General features: G+C 41.0%; 1 protein-coding gene across 5 annotated transcripts in view; it reads left to right on the plus strand.

Moving 5' to 3' along the window:
• The window catches only part of MYO5B (myosin VB), a 391,629-nt gene that overhangs the window by 357,565 nt on the left and 18,505 nt on the right, over window positions 1–15,559 (plus strand). For 3 of the 5 annotated variants that reach the window (XM_042448811.1, XM_042448815.1, XM_042448814.1), the window contains 3 exons: window positions 2,604–2,681; window positions 9,720–9,918; window positions 14,496–14,589. In XM_042448811.1, coding sequence (XP_042304745.1) covers window positions 2,604–2,681; window positions 9,720–9,918; window positions 14,496–14,589 — 371 coding nt within the window. The remainder of the gene's footprint in view (window positions 1–2,603; window positions 2,682–9,719; window positions 9,919–14,495; window positions 14,590–15,559) is intronic. The other 2 variants (XM_042448812.1, XM_042448813.1) reach the window with 1 other exon arrangement.

The raw sequence follows: 15,559 nt of genomic DNA on the forward strand, positions 1-15,559 counted from the left end.
AGAGTTCCCTAGCTCTGCCCACATTATTGAATGATTTATGAAACAGCCCTAATACCAAAGTCATAGGGGAATTTGGCTTCTGGAGTGGTGGAAGGATATTATGAGAGTGACTCACATAAAGCATGTATTAAGCGAGGTTAGAGACATTTAATGGAAGTACTGCCAACCCATTTCTTTTGTGGCTGCAAAAGAATTTTTAAAAAACGTCCGTGACAAACCAGTAGTTTTAGAATGGTGAAATGACCTAAGATATACACATCTTCTTTTCTTGGCATCTGATCACCAACATTGGCTGCTAAATTTGTATCTTAATTCTCTGCTCGAATTCTTCTTTGATTACATGTTTCCCAAAATTTAAAAAGGGAGAGCGAGATGTTATGTTGCTCCCATGAATATCCTCCCATCCATTTATCTAGTCAAACACCAGAAAAGAAACTTTAGAGAGAGAAGGGAACAGCTAGGGAAAGGTAAAATGGAACATTTACAAGATTACCACAAGCAAGTTGGATGGATATTCATTTATATGGTCATATATTTGACTGTAATTAGCCTCTGTTTAATAGTGCTCTGCAATTCTCATCACCTTTTCTACTTTTAGTTGTCTTAAGCCAGGTAGTGTGGAAAACCTTTGGACCAAAAAATGTTTTGGACTTCAGCTTCCATAAACCTTTACCATTAGGTCATGGTATCTGGGACCTGTGAGAGTTGAAATCAAAAACATCTCAAAAGCAAAATATTTCCTCACCCTCTGAACAGTTAACTTGCCTGATAAGAGCTTGGAAAAGTTACTTGGACTGCAATTCCCAGACTTCAGCAGCCATCCCAGACATGCTGGCTGCAGATTCTGAGTTTTGTAATCCAAAAGGTGACTTTCCCAAGCTTTACAGCGAGCTTTGGTTTGGATTGGAAATGAGATTCTATGAGAATTAATTTAATTATTTTCCAAGGTAGCAACTTCTTGGAGAGGAGAGGAGAGAAGAAATGTATGCCTAGGGCTGTCCCAAGCTGCTTTTCCTCTGCAGACTGTAAGGCTGCTAATCTCTTCCATACTCTTCAACATTTCACAGGAGAAAACCAGGACACATATGACCAAGCAACATCAGAGTCTGGTTAAGATGGTAAAACTAATTAACATGGAAGAACAGATAAGCTAAGAAAGGCTGCAGTAGTTTGCTTTTTCCTGATCCTATTGGGAAGAACCATAATCTGCTTCCTCTCCCCTCCCCCACAGTTGAGTTAGTTGAGTGCACACTATTTCTGCAATTTCAATGCTGTTTGCAGCAGTTGGAATAAGATGAGGACAAAGGAAGAGAGAGAAACTTGGGCATTTTAAAAGCATCTGAAACAGTGGGATGGCAGGGGATTAATTAGGATTTCCCATGCCAAATTGGCACAATTGCAGGGTATGATCTCCTTTGTTGATTCAGGAGACACCCCATCATCACCAAATTTTTGTTGTTATTGTTGTGTGCCTCCAAGTCATTTCTGAGTTATGGCTACTCTAAGGAGAACATGGGGTTTTCATGGCACATTTCTTCAGAGGAAGTGTGCCATTGCCATACTGTGAGGGTGAAAGAGTGTGACTTGCCCAAGGTCACCCAGTGGGTTTACATGGCTGAGCCGGAATATGAACCCTAGTCTTGAGTCTTGAGCCAATGCTCAAACCACTACTCCACTCTCTCCACCATCAAATTTATTTCTTCACTAAAGCATTTCCACCCTTTTTTACCAGGATTCACAGGGCTAACTTTTCAACTACCCTGACATTTTTTTTAAATAATGTGAGGAACCATAAGGAAAGATACCCTGTAAAATGGTTGTGTTTACAAAGTTCAATGTACTTCTAAGCATGTACTGCAGTTCTTATTATCCCTTAGCATGGGCTCTGCTGTCTTCACTGTGTGACAGTTGAGTTCTAGAAAGTCAAAGGTCCCCAGCCTATTTAACCAAGTGTTTCTTTGTCAACTCACAGCCTTTAGGAATCAAGCTAGCCAGCCACACTTGGGGAAGATATAGCTGAGAGGATTGAAGGGTATGCTCTCCTTTGTAGGGCTCATATGCCCTCCTTAAATGTCTAGGGCCCAACAAGCGTGGATGCGGGTCCATTTAGGCATTGCTGGACTAGCACTCTGCACTCCATTGCAACAATCCATTATTATTATTATTATTATTATTATTATTATTATTATTATTATTAACCTTTATTTATAAAGCGCTGTAAATTTACACAGCGCTGTACATTCAATCTTTTAATTAGACAGTTCCCTGCCCTCAGGCTTACAATCTAAAAAGACACGTCACAAAAAGTCCACCCTCTTGTCTTTTCCCAGCATAATTTCTTGAAACCAGTTAGGCCCTGCTTAGGAAAATCCAATTGGAGCATTGCTCCCAGAGCAATTACAGGCTATAGAAAATAATTCAAAAGACATCAAATCCTGCTCCTAGTTTTCTAATGGAAGGAGGTGTGTCCCCTGGGCTTGTGTGCTTGTCCACCTGAATGCAACAAAGGCCTCCTTACTCTTCCCATTTCTCATATCTGACTCTTCTTTTCTTGTTCTTTCCTGTCTACTTTTGTTTCCTTTTCCTCTGTCCTTTCTTTCTAGCAAGACTGAGGACTGGGGGTATCTGAATGAAGATGGAGAGCTCGGTTTGGCCTATCAGGGTCTAAAGCAAGTTGCCAGGTCAATCACTTTTACTTCTTTTTTCTTCTCCTTTGGCTTTTTTATCCCGCTTTCCCTCTCGCTCATGTGGAACTGTAAAATGGGTTTAATTGAAAAACATCCAAACTAGATTGCCTTGTAGTACTTCTGATCTCAGGTCCAGTCTGCTCCATGAGTAGTGACTGCTACCAACACTTGCACGTTTTATTTTTGTATATAATTTTGCGTATAATTTTGTGGACTACAGCCCACTACATCAAAAGATGGGCTAATCCAATGGGCTCTCATCAGTGGCAAAACTAATGGATGTTTTTTTGCACAACAAGAAACAGAGTGTTGCTAGAACAATTAGGTTGACAGTCGTTGATGTTGGATATTCTATAGAGTTAATTTTCCCAGGGATCACCAAGTTATTTTGTCACAGGAAGAACAAAAGAATCAAACGGCATCATAAACACTTGCACATTTTATTTGGTATAATTTTTGTGTACTATAGCCCACTTCATCAAATGTGTGGAATATTATATTCGTTAGCAGACAGTGTTTAGGTCAGTGGAAGAACTGAAATGTGCAAGCATTGATCATTATCATAGCAGTGGCCCTTAGCTGGGTGGTAACACAACACTGGTAGCGCAGCAATGATAAGCAGATCAGTGCACATGTTGTGATAAAAAGTCTTTGTCCTATCCAGGTCACAAAACAGCATTTGATGTGTTCATGAACTCTAATGCAAAAAATGTAGGCAGAGATAATCAATGGCCATTGACAAGCAGTACTGTAGTTGGATGGTAGTACTGAAATTCCTTCAGAGATGAGCTGATCTGGAGCTTGCACTGATTCACTGCAGTTCAACTAGATTTCATCAGGGATGAACACTTTTAGAAATCTCACTGCATCTGTTTGTAGTGAGATTTTTAAAAGCCTTCCTCCTTGTCCAAGTCATTGGAGGTAGAACTTAGCCTTTTGATGAAATCTAGTTGTGCTGCAGTGCATCAGGGCAGGCTCCAGGCAAGATGCCCTCTGGAGTCTCCCTCTGGTGTTATTGGGCTTTGGTGGACTTAACTTAGCAACAGGAGGAGGCAGTTATCAGTGGCTTGGCATGGTCATTTTAATTTCCCACAATGTTCTGACTTGATGCTACACAAGGGGCAGTATGGGAAATTAAAGTCTAGGAAAATGCGGAAAAGCATTGGGAGGTCTTGCAGGAGCCAGAACAACTTCCTGAGGATTTTGGGTGCTGATTCTGGACCTCTCACCTGCCCACCTTTTATTGATTAGCTGTTCTTCTAGTAGAATACAGAAATACATTTTTATTGTGCCTGCTATAGGAACAGTTTTATGTTATTATCTATAAAAACAAGTTTGCCACCAAACCTGCACACACACAGAGGCAAACACACAACACCTAGACAATTTTGGCCTGTTTCTGAGTATGTGGCCTATAACACACGTGAGCCAGCATGATGTAGTGCTTTGAGTGTTGGACTACAACTCTGAAAATCCTGCTTGGCCATGGAAGGGTGACCCTGGGCAAGTCACACTCTCTCAGACTCAGAGGAAGGCAAAGGCAAATCCCCTCTGAACACACCTTGCCAAGAAACCCCCATGATAGGTTTGCCTTAGGGTCACCATACATCAGAAATGGCTTGAAGGCACACAACAACAAAAACAATAGTCTGTATGTTGGTCATATTTATTTAACTTAGCTTTGGGTTCCCAGGAAGTCTCCCATCTAGAATCTGAGAAGATCCTCACACTTTATATTTTCAAGAATATGTCTGAAATATCTTAGGTACACGCATATATAATGCAAGGGTAGGGAACCTGAGACATTTGTGTTGAATCTGGCCCACTCTCAATTTCCAGATGTCAAGCCTCTTTTCCTGTGATAACTGCTATTTGATGGTTTCTTGGCTTTGATGGAGATCTTCTCTCCATCCTAAAATGGTTAACACTGCTTTTTGTTTTGTTTTGTTTTAATTGCTGGTGGGTGGGTGTGTTTGTATGTGTGCATGCGCCTTCACATCACCTGTCAACTTAATGGTGACCCTATGAATTTTATAGGTTTTATTTAATACAATGAATCCTCAGAGGTGGCTATGCCAGTTCCTTCCTCTGAAATATAGCCTACAGCACCTGGCATTCATTGGTGGTCTCCCATCCAAGTACTAACCAGCTTTAATCTAAAATATACTGGTATTTTTCATCCCATGCTTTTGCCTTTGGCACTACCCCTCAGTAGCAAATTTCCCCCCCCCCCCCCAAAAAAAATTACTAAAAATTAAATTTAGTTCTTGTTTCCCCATCTTGCCAAAATGTGTCAAGAATAGAGCTTAGGTTTTGGGCTACAGTTCCCAATATTCCCCAAGCAACATTGCCAGTAGCACCAAGTGATTTACATACATTATATCTACATAGCTGTGCAATCAAGAAGGACCTCACCAAAGATGGGGTCATATGTGTGCATGTGTGAAATAAATAAATCCAAATGTAGCAGACAAACAGGTTTTTCCATTAAGACGAAAAATTCTATTTAAAGGTATCTGTGTACAGTTGCCTAATTTATTATTATTTTTAAAGTTTTAAAGCTTTCCTTGGCCTCTGACCTCTAATACACAGACAATTCAGTATGTATGTGTGTTGCAATTTATCATCAGGTCTAACTAATATAAATGGGCATCATTTCTGTTCAGTGCTTAGTCATCTTTGATTTGACATGGCAGTGAAATAAAAGAATAATTTCAGCTATTTATCTTCCCAAAGCCTCCATCTTTGCAGAGACAACTTGTCACTTGTTCCAGTAATAACAAATGTTATTTCATACACTACTGAATTGTAGATGCAGACACCTCAAATCAATTTTTAAGAGATTGAATATGTTTCTAGTTGATTCAGCTCCAAGAGGAGCTTTTTTAATTGATTCTAGCTCCATGAGTGGCATCTATCTCTCTGTGTATCTGACTGTGTATTGGAAAGGAAGGCATGATGGAAGAGGAGGAGACATAAAAGAAAAAAAATATATGTAAAAGCTTCTTCAAGCCTTTGCCACTCATACTCACTTGTTCTAGAAAGCTTACTCTCACATTTAAAATTGTGTGCCTTCAAGTTACTTCTGAATTTTGGGTACCCTAAGATTAAACTATTTTAGGACATTCTTTCTTAGCAAGATTTCTTCAGAGGAAGCTTGCCTTTGCCTTCCTCTGAGGCTGAAAGAGTGTGACTTGCCCAAGGTCACCTGGTCAGTTTCCATGTGTGAGTAAGGATTCAAACCCTGGTCTTCCAGAGTCCTAAGTTGCTTCTACACTGAAGAATTAATGCAGCTTGACACTACTTTAACTACAATGGCTCAATGCTATAGAATTCTGAGATTTGTAGTTTTGTGAGATATTTAGCTTTCTTTTTCAGAGTGCTCTGATTCTACAACAAACTACAGATCCCAGGATACCATAGGATGGAGCCATGACAGTTAAAGTGGCATCCAACTGCATTAATTCTGCAATGTGGCAGCAACCTCATCCAACACTCAAACCATTGCACCATGCTGGCTTTCATACCTTGTGTGTAACTGAGGATTTATTTATGAAGTAACTGCCAAGGTGCTTTTTAGGTCCATGCCCTCCCAAAGCTACAGATATTAGCATGAATGATAAGATATGACAGTACAGTAATGTGTGGGTGATAACAAGTGAAGGAAGCTGATATAGACAGTTGATCTTCAGCATATGAGACACTGGCAGAGTAGTCAAACGTAGCCTTCACACAAATTGCCAAACGAGACAAAGCTGATTTTTAAAAAAGCATCTCATGGCTGCTGTTGTCACCAGGAGTTCTTCAAAAAGAAACCAGTCCAGAAGTACCCTCAAGCAGGGACCAGTACCTTCTGTTACCAATCCTCTGGGAAGGACTGGTATCTCTAAAGCAGGGGTCGGCAACCTACGGCCTGTGGGCCAGATCCGGCCCGGCGAGGCCTTGGGACCGGACACAGTCCGGTCCTGCCGCCGATTGCCGCCCCCGCTGCAGCTTCCATGCCGCTCCGGGCGCCATTTTGAGTTCGGCCCCCCAGTTGTCTGAGGGACAGCAACCCAGCCCCCGGCTCAAAAAGGTTGCCTACCCCTGCTCTAAAGAGAACACTGTGTCCCACCTTAACTTATTTTAGACATTTGTAACAAAAAGTTGCCATGGTTAGTTGTATTGAATGCAGAAACAGGAGGACTGTATGTCTTACAGTTCACTTCTTAGTACAAGTCGTCTGCTAAGGCGAGCAAGCCCATTTCAGTCCTGAAGTTACATCTGAATCCAAGCAGGGATGAACTTAAAGCATCGATTTCTTCCAGAATCACCATATTTTCCAACATCTTGCCCAGAAAGAGAAGATATGAAACTGGGAAGCAGTTGTTTCAGAGAGTTTGAGAGGCTTTAGATCCGGTTTCTTTTGTAAAGACCCACAAAACTGCTTCTTTTTCTCAAGAAGACTTATGCCTACATAATGTGTAAGAAGTGAAATCTGGCAGTCTTGGAATTATGCATTCCACACTAAGAAGCAGATGCCACATTTGCTCAGGCATGTGAAATGATCCCAAACTCCAGCTGTGACCAAGAGAACTATTTCCAGGATTTTGTAGACCTTCAGCAATAGACATATCATATCTACTTGCCATCTTCCACCTTAAGGTGGAATCCAAAATCTAGCACAGATTACCTAGCATGAAAACTGGCATAAAACATGTTGTCATGTGCCTTCAAGTCATTTCAGACTTATGGCACCCCTAAGGCAAACCTATCATGGAGTTTTCTTGGCATATTTCCTCAGACGTAGCATGCCATTGCCATCCTCTGAGATTTGCCCAAAGTTACCCAGTGGGTTTCCATGGCCAAGTGGGGATTCAAACCCTGGTCTCCAGATTAATAGTCCATTGCTCAAACCACTACATCACACTGTGCTGTGATATTATTGGCATGGCTTCTACCTGAAATTGTCTGACCTTCCAGTGAGAGGTTGTTCAGTCCACTCTCCTGATCTCATTGTACTCCTTGTGTAGACCAGGTCTGAGGCTCCATGGGAACATACTGATGGATCATTGTGGCCTTGTTTTAGAGTCTCTTGGAAAAGCTTTGAAGTGGGAGAAGTACCCTCAAGGAGAGAGATTTCGTTTTAGCAGACTGTAATTGGTACCTTTAAGAAGCAGTTTTGTTTGTTAAGCTTATAAAGTGGTACAGGAGGGCCGTAACCTTTTCAGAGATGAATCACACTCATTGGAGTGGGTGGGAAAGGAGTCAAAAATGTAAAGAAATGTTCCACATAGCCCCTCTTATGGAAAGCGCAGCTTGGTCCTTAATTTGTCATTTATGCAGAACAACACAGTATGAACCCATTTCGAAAAGAGTTCTTGTTGTGATTTAAAGCCTCCCCTTCACTTTGCTATAGAAAACCATGGTTTTAATTTCCCCTTGGTTTGATCTCGGTGGGTTTTCTTTTGCTCTTTTAACCTCCCTTCTTCAAGCCATCTGATTTTAAAATAAATCATTTTTTAAAAAATTAATCCAGTACTTTTCACACTTGAACCGAGTGGGACAGCAGGATACAAAGGAGTTCATAAAGAAAGACTTAGGATTTCAAAATGATTGATGGGCTTTTGACCTTTAGCTACAGAGATCTTAAGGAGTCCTAAAAACCAATGTGTGCCGCATCTTCCAAATAAGAGTTTTCTTAAGATAAAATAATATCTTGGAATAAACTGTTACTGAGAGCTTAGAATATTAGGCTTGAAAAATGAGTTCATTCATGTTGATCATTGCAAAAGAGGAAGTTTAATTCACTACTGTTCATGTTGAAAAGGCAGAATTTTAATTAGTTGCATTAACTGTAAATTAATTAATTCATTAAATCATTCCTTTTTAAAGCGATTGGGGAATGTACTGAGAATGGCATGCCTCACTGCCATTTTTGTAGCTTCTAAGTTCATAGAATCATAGAACCTTACAAGTTGGAAGGGACCATAACGGTCATCTCGTCTGCCCCCCCCCCTGCCATGTAGTAATACACAACTAAAGCACTCCTGAAAGATGCCCACCCATTTCTGTTAAAGACCTCCAAAGATGGAGAGCCCACTACCCTCCAAGGTAGACCATTCCACCATTGAACAGCTCTTACGAGGAAGAAATTCTTCCTAATACTTAGGTGGAATCTCTTTTCCTGTCATTTGAGTCCATTGGTTTGTGTTCTAGTCTATGGAGCAGCAAAAAACAAGTTGCCTAAGGTGTCAACATTTTACATTGGACCACTGATTTACATTGGACAACTGATCCCACAACCTAACTGATGGCTGGGCATAATAATAATAATAATAATAATAATAATAATAATAATAATAATAATTTGTTTTATTTATATACCGCTATTCCAAAGATCATAGCGGTGAACAGCAAGTAAGCTAATTAGCAAGTAAGCTAATTTGCCCCCAACAGTCTGGGTACTCATTTTAGCGACCTCGGAAGGAGGCAAGCCTGAGTCGAGCTTGGGCATTTGCAGAACAATTTGTGTTGCCTCTAGAAACTGCCTGGTTGTGTTAGACTTTATATGCCATTACTTTATCCTTGTTGGGAAGAGGACAAAATTAATTATCACATAATTAGTTAAATTTAACTAATTCTTCCCAAGTTCTGTTTGAGTGCTGTTAACCAGACTACCCATCTTCAAGCCCTGTCCATAATGGTTGAATGCATCATGTCTGATCATATTGAACCAAAATCCACAAGGTTCATGTCTACATTTTCTGTTAACCATACATTATATCCTTTGATATCTCAATGAGTCACATGATGGCCATGGAGCTGTGCCAGTCCCCTGAGAATTTCTCTAGAGATGTATGCTATCCAATACTTCTTCAGAGTATTTCCTTTTGTATTCTTTACAAGGTCAGTAATAGAACCTTCACCATTGAACTGCATAGCAAGCCACAGCTGGCCATCGTGTCCTGGCGTTTCTATGCATCTTGGGCTCCGTGGTTCAAATGACCAAGTTTGCTTTCTCTCTGCCTTCCCCATTTTACCTCCCACCAGGCTTCTTGAGGCCCAACTCCAGGAACAGAAGAGAGAACATGAAGAGGAGGTGGAAACACTGAAGGACCAAATGGAAACCCTGAGAGAGGAAATGGAGAAACAGCAGGAAGTCTTTTTCCAGACCTTCCAACTCTCACCAGAAGCCCAAGTGGAGTTTGGTATACAGCAAGAAATCACACGGCTGACGAATGAAAACCTGGTATGATTAACAAAAGTACCTATTTCTTTATGCTGTAGTTTGCTACAAAAGCTGCCAGTTGGGAAATAATTATTCAGCTGCACAAGGCTTCCTGAGTCATTTACAAAGATCAATACAGATTGAGTATCCCTTATCTGGAAAACCAAAATCCCAAATTGTCCATGTGTATGGCTGAGATAGTGACACCTTTGCTTTTTGATGGTTCAGGGTATACAAAACTTTGTTTCATGCACAAAATTATTTAAAATATCATGTATAAAATTTCCTTCAATCTGTGTGTAAAAGGTATATATGTAATCTGCAAAAGATAGGATTTTTTTTTAGTAGTGGCACCCCACTTATGAATTAGCCTTCCCATCAGGGCTCACGTTGCGTCATTTTTTTCCCCATATTTTTGGTATTGAGGAAGCTCTTTTTGTTCACCCTAGCCTTTCCAGTTGTTCCAGTTTTATAGTCTTACCCTCCAATTTTTACATTTGTTTTTCATGTGTTCCTTTTATCACTTTTCATTGTTCTGGCCACCAAGAGAGCCTATGTCATGAGGAGGCTATACAGATTTATTGAGTAAAAAATAAACAAAATGAGAGCCAGTGTGGCATAGTAGTGTTGAGTGTTGGACAGGGCCATGGAACCCACTGGGTGACCTCAGGCAAATCACATGTTCTCAGCCTCAGGGGAAGGCAATGGCAAACCTCCTCTGAACAGATCTTGCCAAGAAAATTGCATGATAGGTTTGCCTTGAGGTTGCCGTAAGATGGAAAAGACTTGAAAGCACACAACAACTAAACAAAATAACCAGTTTGTGTTCATAGCAAAAAATACTGACACTAACCCTGTTGGTCCCATACTATTTATTGTTGTTGATTTTTGCAGATTCCACAGTTTTAAATAGACATCTTTACCATTCATCCTTGATTTTGTTTTGTTTTTTTAAATTGGGTTTCCTACATTCAAAACATATCCCACCCCACTACTGCAGAGGAGGGCACAGTACATTTGATAGAACAGGAGCACTGAAAAGTACAAGAATGTCACAAGCTGGTAAATTTGAGTCGCCCGCAGCTTACATTTCTGTTCCTCTGTGGCATCTTATTAGAAAGACTTTATCACATTCAAACAGATCTGTCAGAATCGTTTAAATATGAATGTCAAGAACTGCAGCAAAAGCACTCGGGTGGCAAATTGTAAATTATTGCATGCAGTGTATTACTTTCATTGGAAGTCAGGAGTTGGTGACCTTAGCTCGTTCCCCTGGTGGGACAGAGGGCATCATAGATAGATTCCTCCTCTCTGACTGACAATAAGTGATAATTGGTAAAAGGAAGTCCTGTCAGATAAACCACTAATTCCTTTATTGATTTTAATGTAATTATTTGTGTTAGGAGACATGGGTTATGGCATGCCACACAGAGCATTGCTCCTTGGTGAACCTATTATCTATTGCTCCTGCAGTCTAGTTCTGTCAAAGAAGAAAATGCTTGCCAGTTTTGTGTCAAGATGGGTCTCCTTGAAATATACTGTCTTCTTTCCCCCCCCCCTCCTCCTCCTCCTCATTATTATTATTATTGTAGTTTATTTTATAGTGCTGTAAATGTACACAGCGCTGTACATACAAATGATCAAATCAATAAAAATTGAACCTGCCAATGGTGTACAATCTACAAAATATGTATAAAACAATAGATAATAATATAAAATAGAATTGGTTAAAATAAGCAGGCAACAATTAAAAACAACAACATCAACTATCCAATCAAAAATCAGATAGATAACCACACCTCTTGTATTCCTAGGAACCTGAAGGATTACTGTGCAGGAAAAAGTTTATTGTTTCAAATGCTGCTTTCTAGTGAACCATACCATCTCCATTTTCTTTGCAGAGTAAAGTTTTTATGTTGTTTTTATGTTATTGCCTTGAGATCAGGCAGTGAGCGAAGCAGGGAGGGAAAAGAGAGCATGTCAACTAGCTCTTTAAAATAATTCAGCCTCACCCTGAGCAACTTGACAAATTACTCGCCTCACTGCTATGTGAAATGCTCACAATGCATGATTGATTGGTCTAGGGCAGGCTGAAATAGATCCTGAAAGAGAAATCAATGTATAGCTTTAAAAAGGTGGTAGTCTGCTGAGGGTCAGCCTTTCTTGCTTTTTAAAAAAAGAACTTTTAGTATTTTGAAGGGAGAGAAGAAAACTTCTTTCAGCTGGAAAAAGAAATAAATTGCATAGACACTTCTGATATTTTTGTTTAATTTGACATATACATTGGAACCTCGCCATACGCGGGGATCCGTTCCGGATCCCACCGCATATGGCGATTTCCGCCTATGCTCGAGCCCCATTGTAAACAATGGGGCTCGTGTGCGGGGGTGCGCGGGGCGCAATGGGCGCGCGCGCCCATTCAACTGAATGGGACACGCCGCCCCTTCCACCCCGCGCGCGCCCAGCGGCTTGAGCGCGTACGCTCAAAGCCGCTTATAAAAAGGCCGCGTATGCGGAGGCCCCACTATTTCTTTCTCCTTCATTTTCAAAAATACCCAGGCAAGCATAAACTGGGTTTTCTTGTTTTATCCTCACAACAATCCTGTGAAGTAAGCTGGGCTGAGGCTGAGTGACTTGATACCCAGTGGACCTTCTGTCTAAGCAAATATAATCCAAGACTTTTTGGTGCAAGTGTCCAAAACTGTAATTGCAGTTCATTGCAGGTTTCTATATAGGCCTGCATCAGCAATGTGCTTCCTAAAAGTGACCATGCAGCTTTTATGTATGAGCATGCACAAGCAATGATGGAAAGTAGTACAGTTTTGACATGTGTGTTTTCCAAACTGAGACCAGATTGTCTGAATAGTACAGTGATGGCTCGTTCCTGTTTTTCTGATTTCCAGCCCTTTTTGTGTCTTTCATATAGTATTAAAATTTGCAAGCTCTGGAAAGGAGTGTACAGATCTCTGCATAAACTTTGGAACAGTATAAATCATCAGTCAGACAACCACAGTGGGGCCTAAATACCTTAAAGCAATGATTCTCAAAGTGGGTAATACTCCCCCCCCCCCAGGGCAATGGCAAGATCCAAGATGACAGTGAGGGAAAAGGGGGTGGGAAGTGGGCAATTGAGAGAAAAAGGAACAGCAGGGAGGCCTTCAGTCAAAGTATTGGTGCAAAAGAAAGACAAAAGGAAACAGCAGTCTTTAGGACCATGGTGGGGATGAGGGTTGCATGAAACCTGTATTTTCAGGGTCTCTTAAAACCACCACACAGCTTTGTTGATGGCCTTGTATGGTGGTATCTCCCACTCTTCACCTGCCTGCATGAGCTCACTCCTGTGATACCATTTTGGAACAGACTAACCGACTGGAGCAAAGAGTTAGGGCATGGTGTGGGGGAATTTCACATTTGGGAAACCTACTTATGCTTTGTAAGTTTTGCCAGGACTTGGCTGACAGGTTGGGGCTGCAAATGAGTCCTTCGCCTCTCTCAAATTGAGTGTCCATCCCCAGGAGGGAGAAAAGTGGGAAGCCGGCTACACCTCTCTCTGCCCAGGCAAGGAAGGATTGAGAGTCCTTCCTCGCAGGGAGAAGCTTCCCCCTTTGCATTATACATTTGTATGTACAGCACTGTGTACATTTACAGCACTATAGAAATAAACTATAATAATAATAATAATAATAATAATGCATCACATCACCTTGGGAGCAGCAACTGAGCAGCTGGCTAAGCAGTGACCAGGAAGCCTCTTGCCCCTGCTGGCCTTTACCACAAAGGCTGGGACAGGCAAGAGGCTTCTTGGTTGTGGCTCAGACAGCTGCTCGGTTGCTACTTCCAGGATGACTGGGTGCAAAGGGAGCAGTGACTGAGCAGTTGGTCAAGCAGTAACCAAGAAGCCTTTTGCTCCTGTCAGCCTTGCAGTATAAGGTCGCTGCTTAGCCTGCTATTTGGTTGCTATTCCAAGGATGGCCAGGTGCAATGGGAAAAAGTGAGTGAGATTAGTTACTGTGAATTTGCAGTAGAACAGTTGACCTGATATTAAGAAATAGGTGTTGGGGAGCGTTACAGTTGTTACCCAAGAGGAAAAGAGGTGGCAGCTCAAAAAGGTTTAGCGACCACTACCCTAAATACACCAGAAGCTGATCTTGGAAGCTAAGCAGACCCAGCCATGTTTAGTACTTGTCTGGGAGACTGTCAATGAATGCCAAGGTTTCATAAGCTATATTTCAGAGGAAGGAACTGGCAAAGCCATCTCTGGGGATTCCTTGCCTAAGAAAACTCCTATGAAATTCATGGGAAATTCATAAGTCAGTGGATAACTTGAATACACGCACACAACCACAGTGACATTTTTCTTACTATTGTAGAGCCTTTTTAAATGTACATTTTCAGATATCCTGTTCAACATGAGAATACCCTTCCTAGTGAATGGAGCTGTTGTTTATGTCTCAGTACAGCAAAGCATTTTCCTTCCATTTAGCAGTTCATTTTTGTATTTGTATGGTTCTGGCAATGTGTTTGGGTGCAGTGCACACTTTTGCTACATTACCCAAGCAAACCACTTTAACTTTATAAAAATGTTGTTTATTTTTCAGGATCTCAAGGAGCTGCTAGAAAAGTTAGAAAAGAATGAAAGGAAGCTGAAAAAACAGCTCAGGATTTACATGAAGAAAGTCCAAGATTATGAAGGTAGGTTTTTTCACATGCTTGTGCTGTATTTGAGCATTGAGCGATATGCCAGTCTGTTCTGTGTGATTTGATTTCACACCACACAGCCTCAGAGAGGACACAGATATCCAAAGGGGGTACTTTGTAGCTACAAATGTAGAAGGAAAATGTACAGCTTTTCTTTTATTGCATTTGTTTCCCGAAACCTCACAGGCACTGGAAATATAGCCTAACCTTTATGTCTACACATATCCTTCCTTTCTGCCACCTCAAGCAAAATGCAAACCTGTGGCTCTAATACTGTCACTCTTCCTTTCTTGCATGATTTTTTAAACTTCCAATGAAGAACCCATTGGGCTTTTCAAAACTAGCATGCTGAATGTTTCATTTTTTAGAATCATAGAGTTGGAAGAGACCACAGGCGCCATCCAGTCCCTGCCATACAGGAACACACAATCAAAGTATCCCCAACAGATGACCATCCATCCTCTGTTTAAGAACCTCCAAAGAAGGAGACTCCACCACTCTTTGAGGCAGCATAGTCTGCTGTAAAACAGCTCTTACTGTCAGAAAATTCCTCCTAATGTTGAGGTGGAATTTCTTTTCCTGTTGTTTCAATCCATTTCTCCAGGTCCCGTTCTCTGGAGCAGCAGAAAAAAAGGTTGCTCCATCTTCAGTATGACTTCCCTTCAACTATTTAGGGTCATCATATCATCTCTTAATCTTCTCTTCTCCAGGTCAAACATAAGCAGTTCCCTAAGTCTCTCCTCACAGGGCATTATTTCCAGACCCTTCACCATTTTAGTCACCCTCCTCTGAATTTTAGTGGGCTCAATTTCAAAGCACACTCCCACTTCTGACTAGATAGCATGGAAAACAGACAACGATTTGGTCATTTTTAATGATTGGTAGCCTGAGATTCTTTGCCATAGTATTGCTGTCTGTTTTATTGATTGTATTTTAGATAATTGCATTTTGTATCTTGTATTGT

The sequence above is a fragment of the Sceloporus undulatus genome, chromosome 2, assembly GCF_019175285.1.
Source record: "Sceloporus undulatus isolate JIND9_A2432 ecotype Alabama chromosome 2, SceUnd_v1.1, whole genome shotgun sequence".
NCBI classification, from domain to species: Eukaryota; Metazoa; Chordata; class Lepidosauria; order Squamata; family Phrynosomatidae; genus Sceloporus; species Sceloporus undulatus.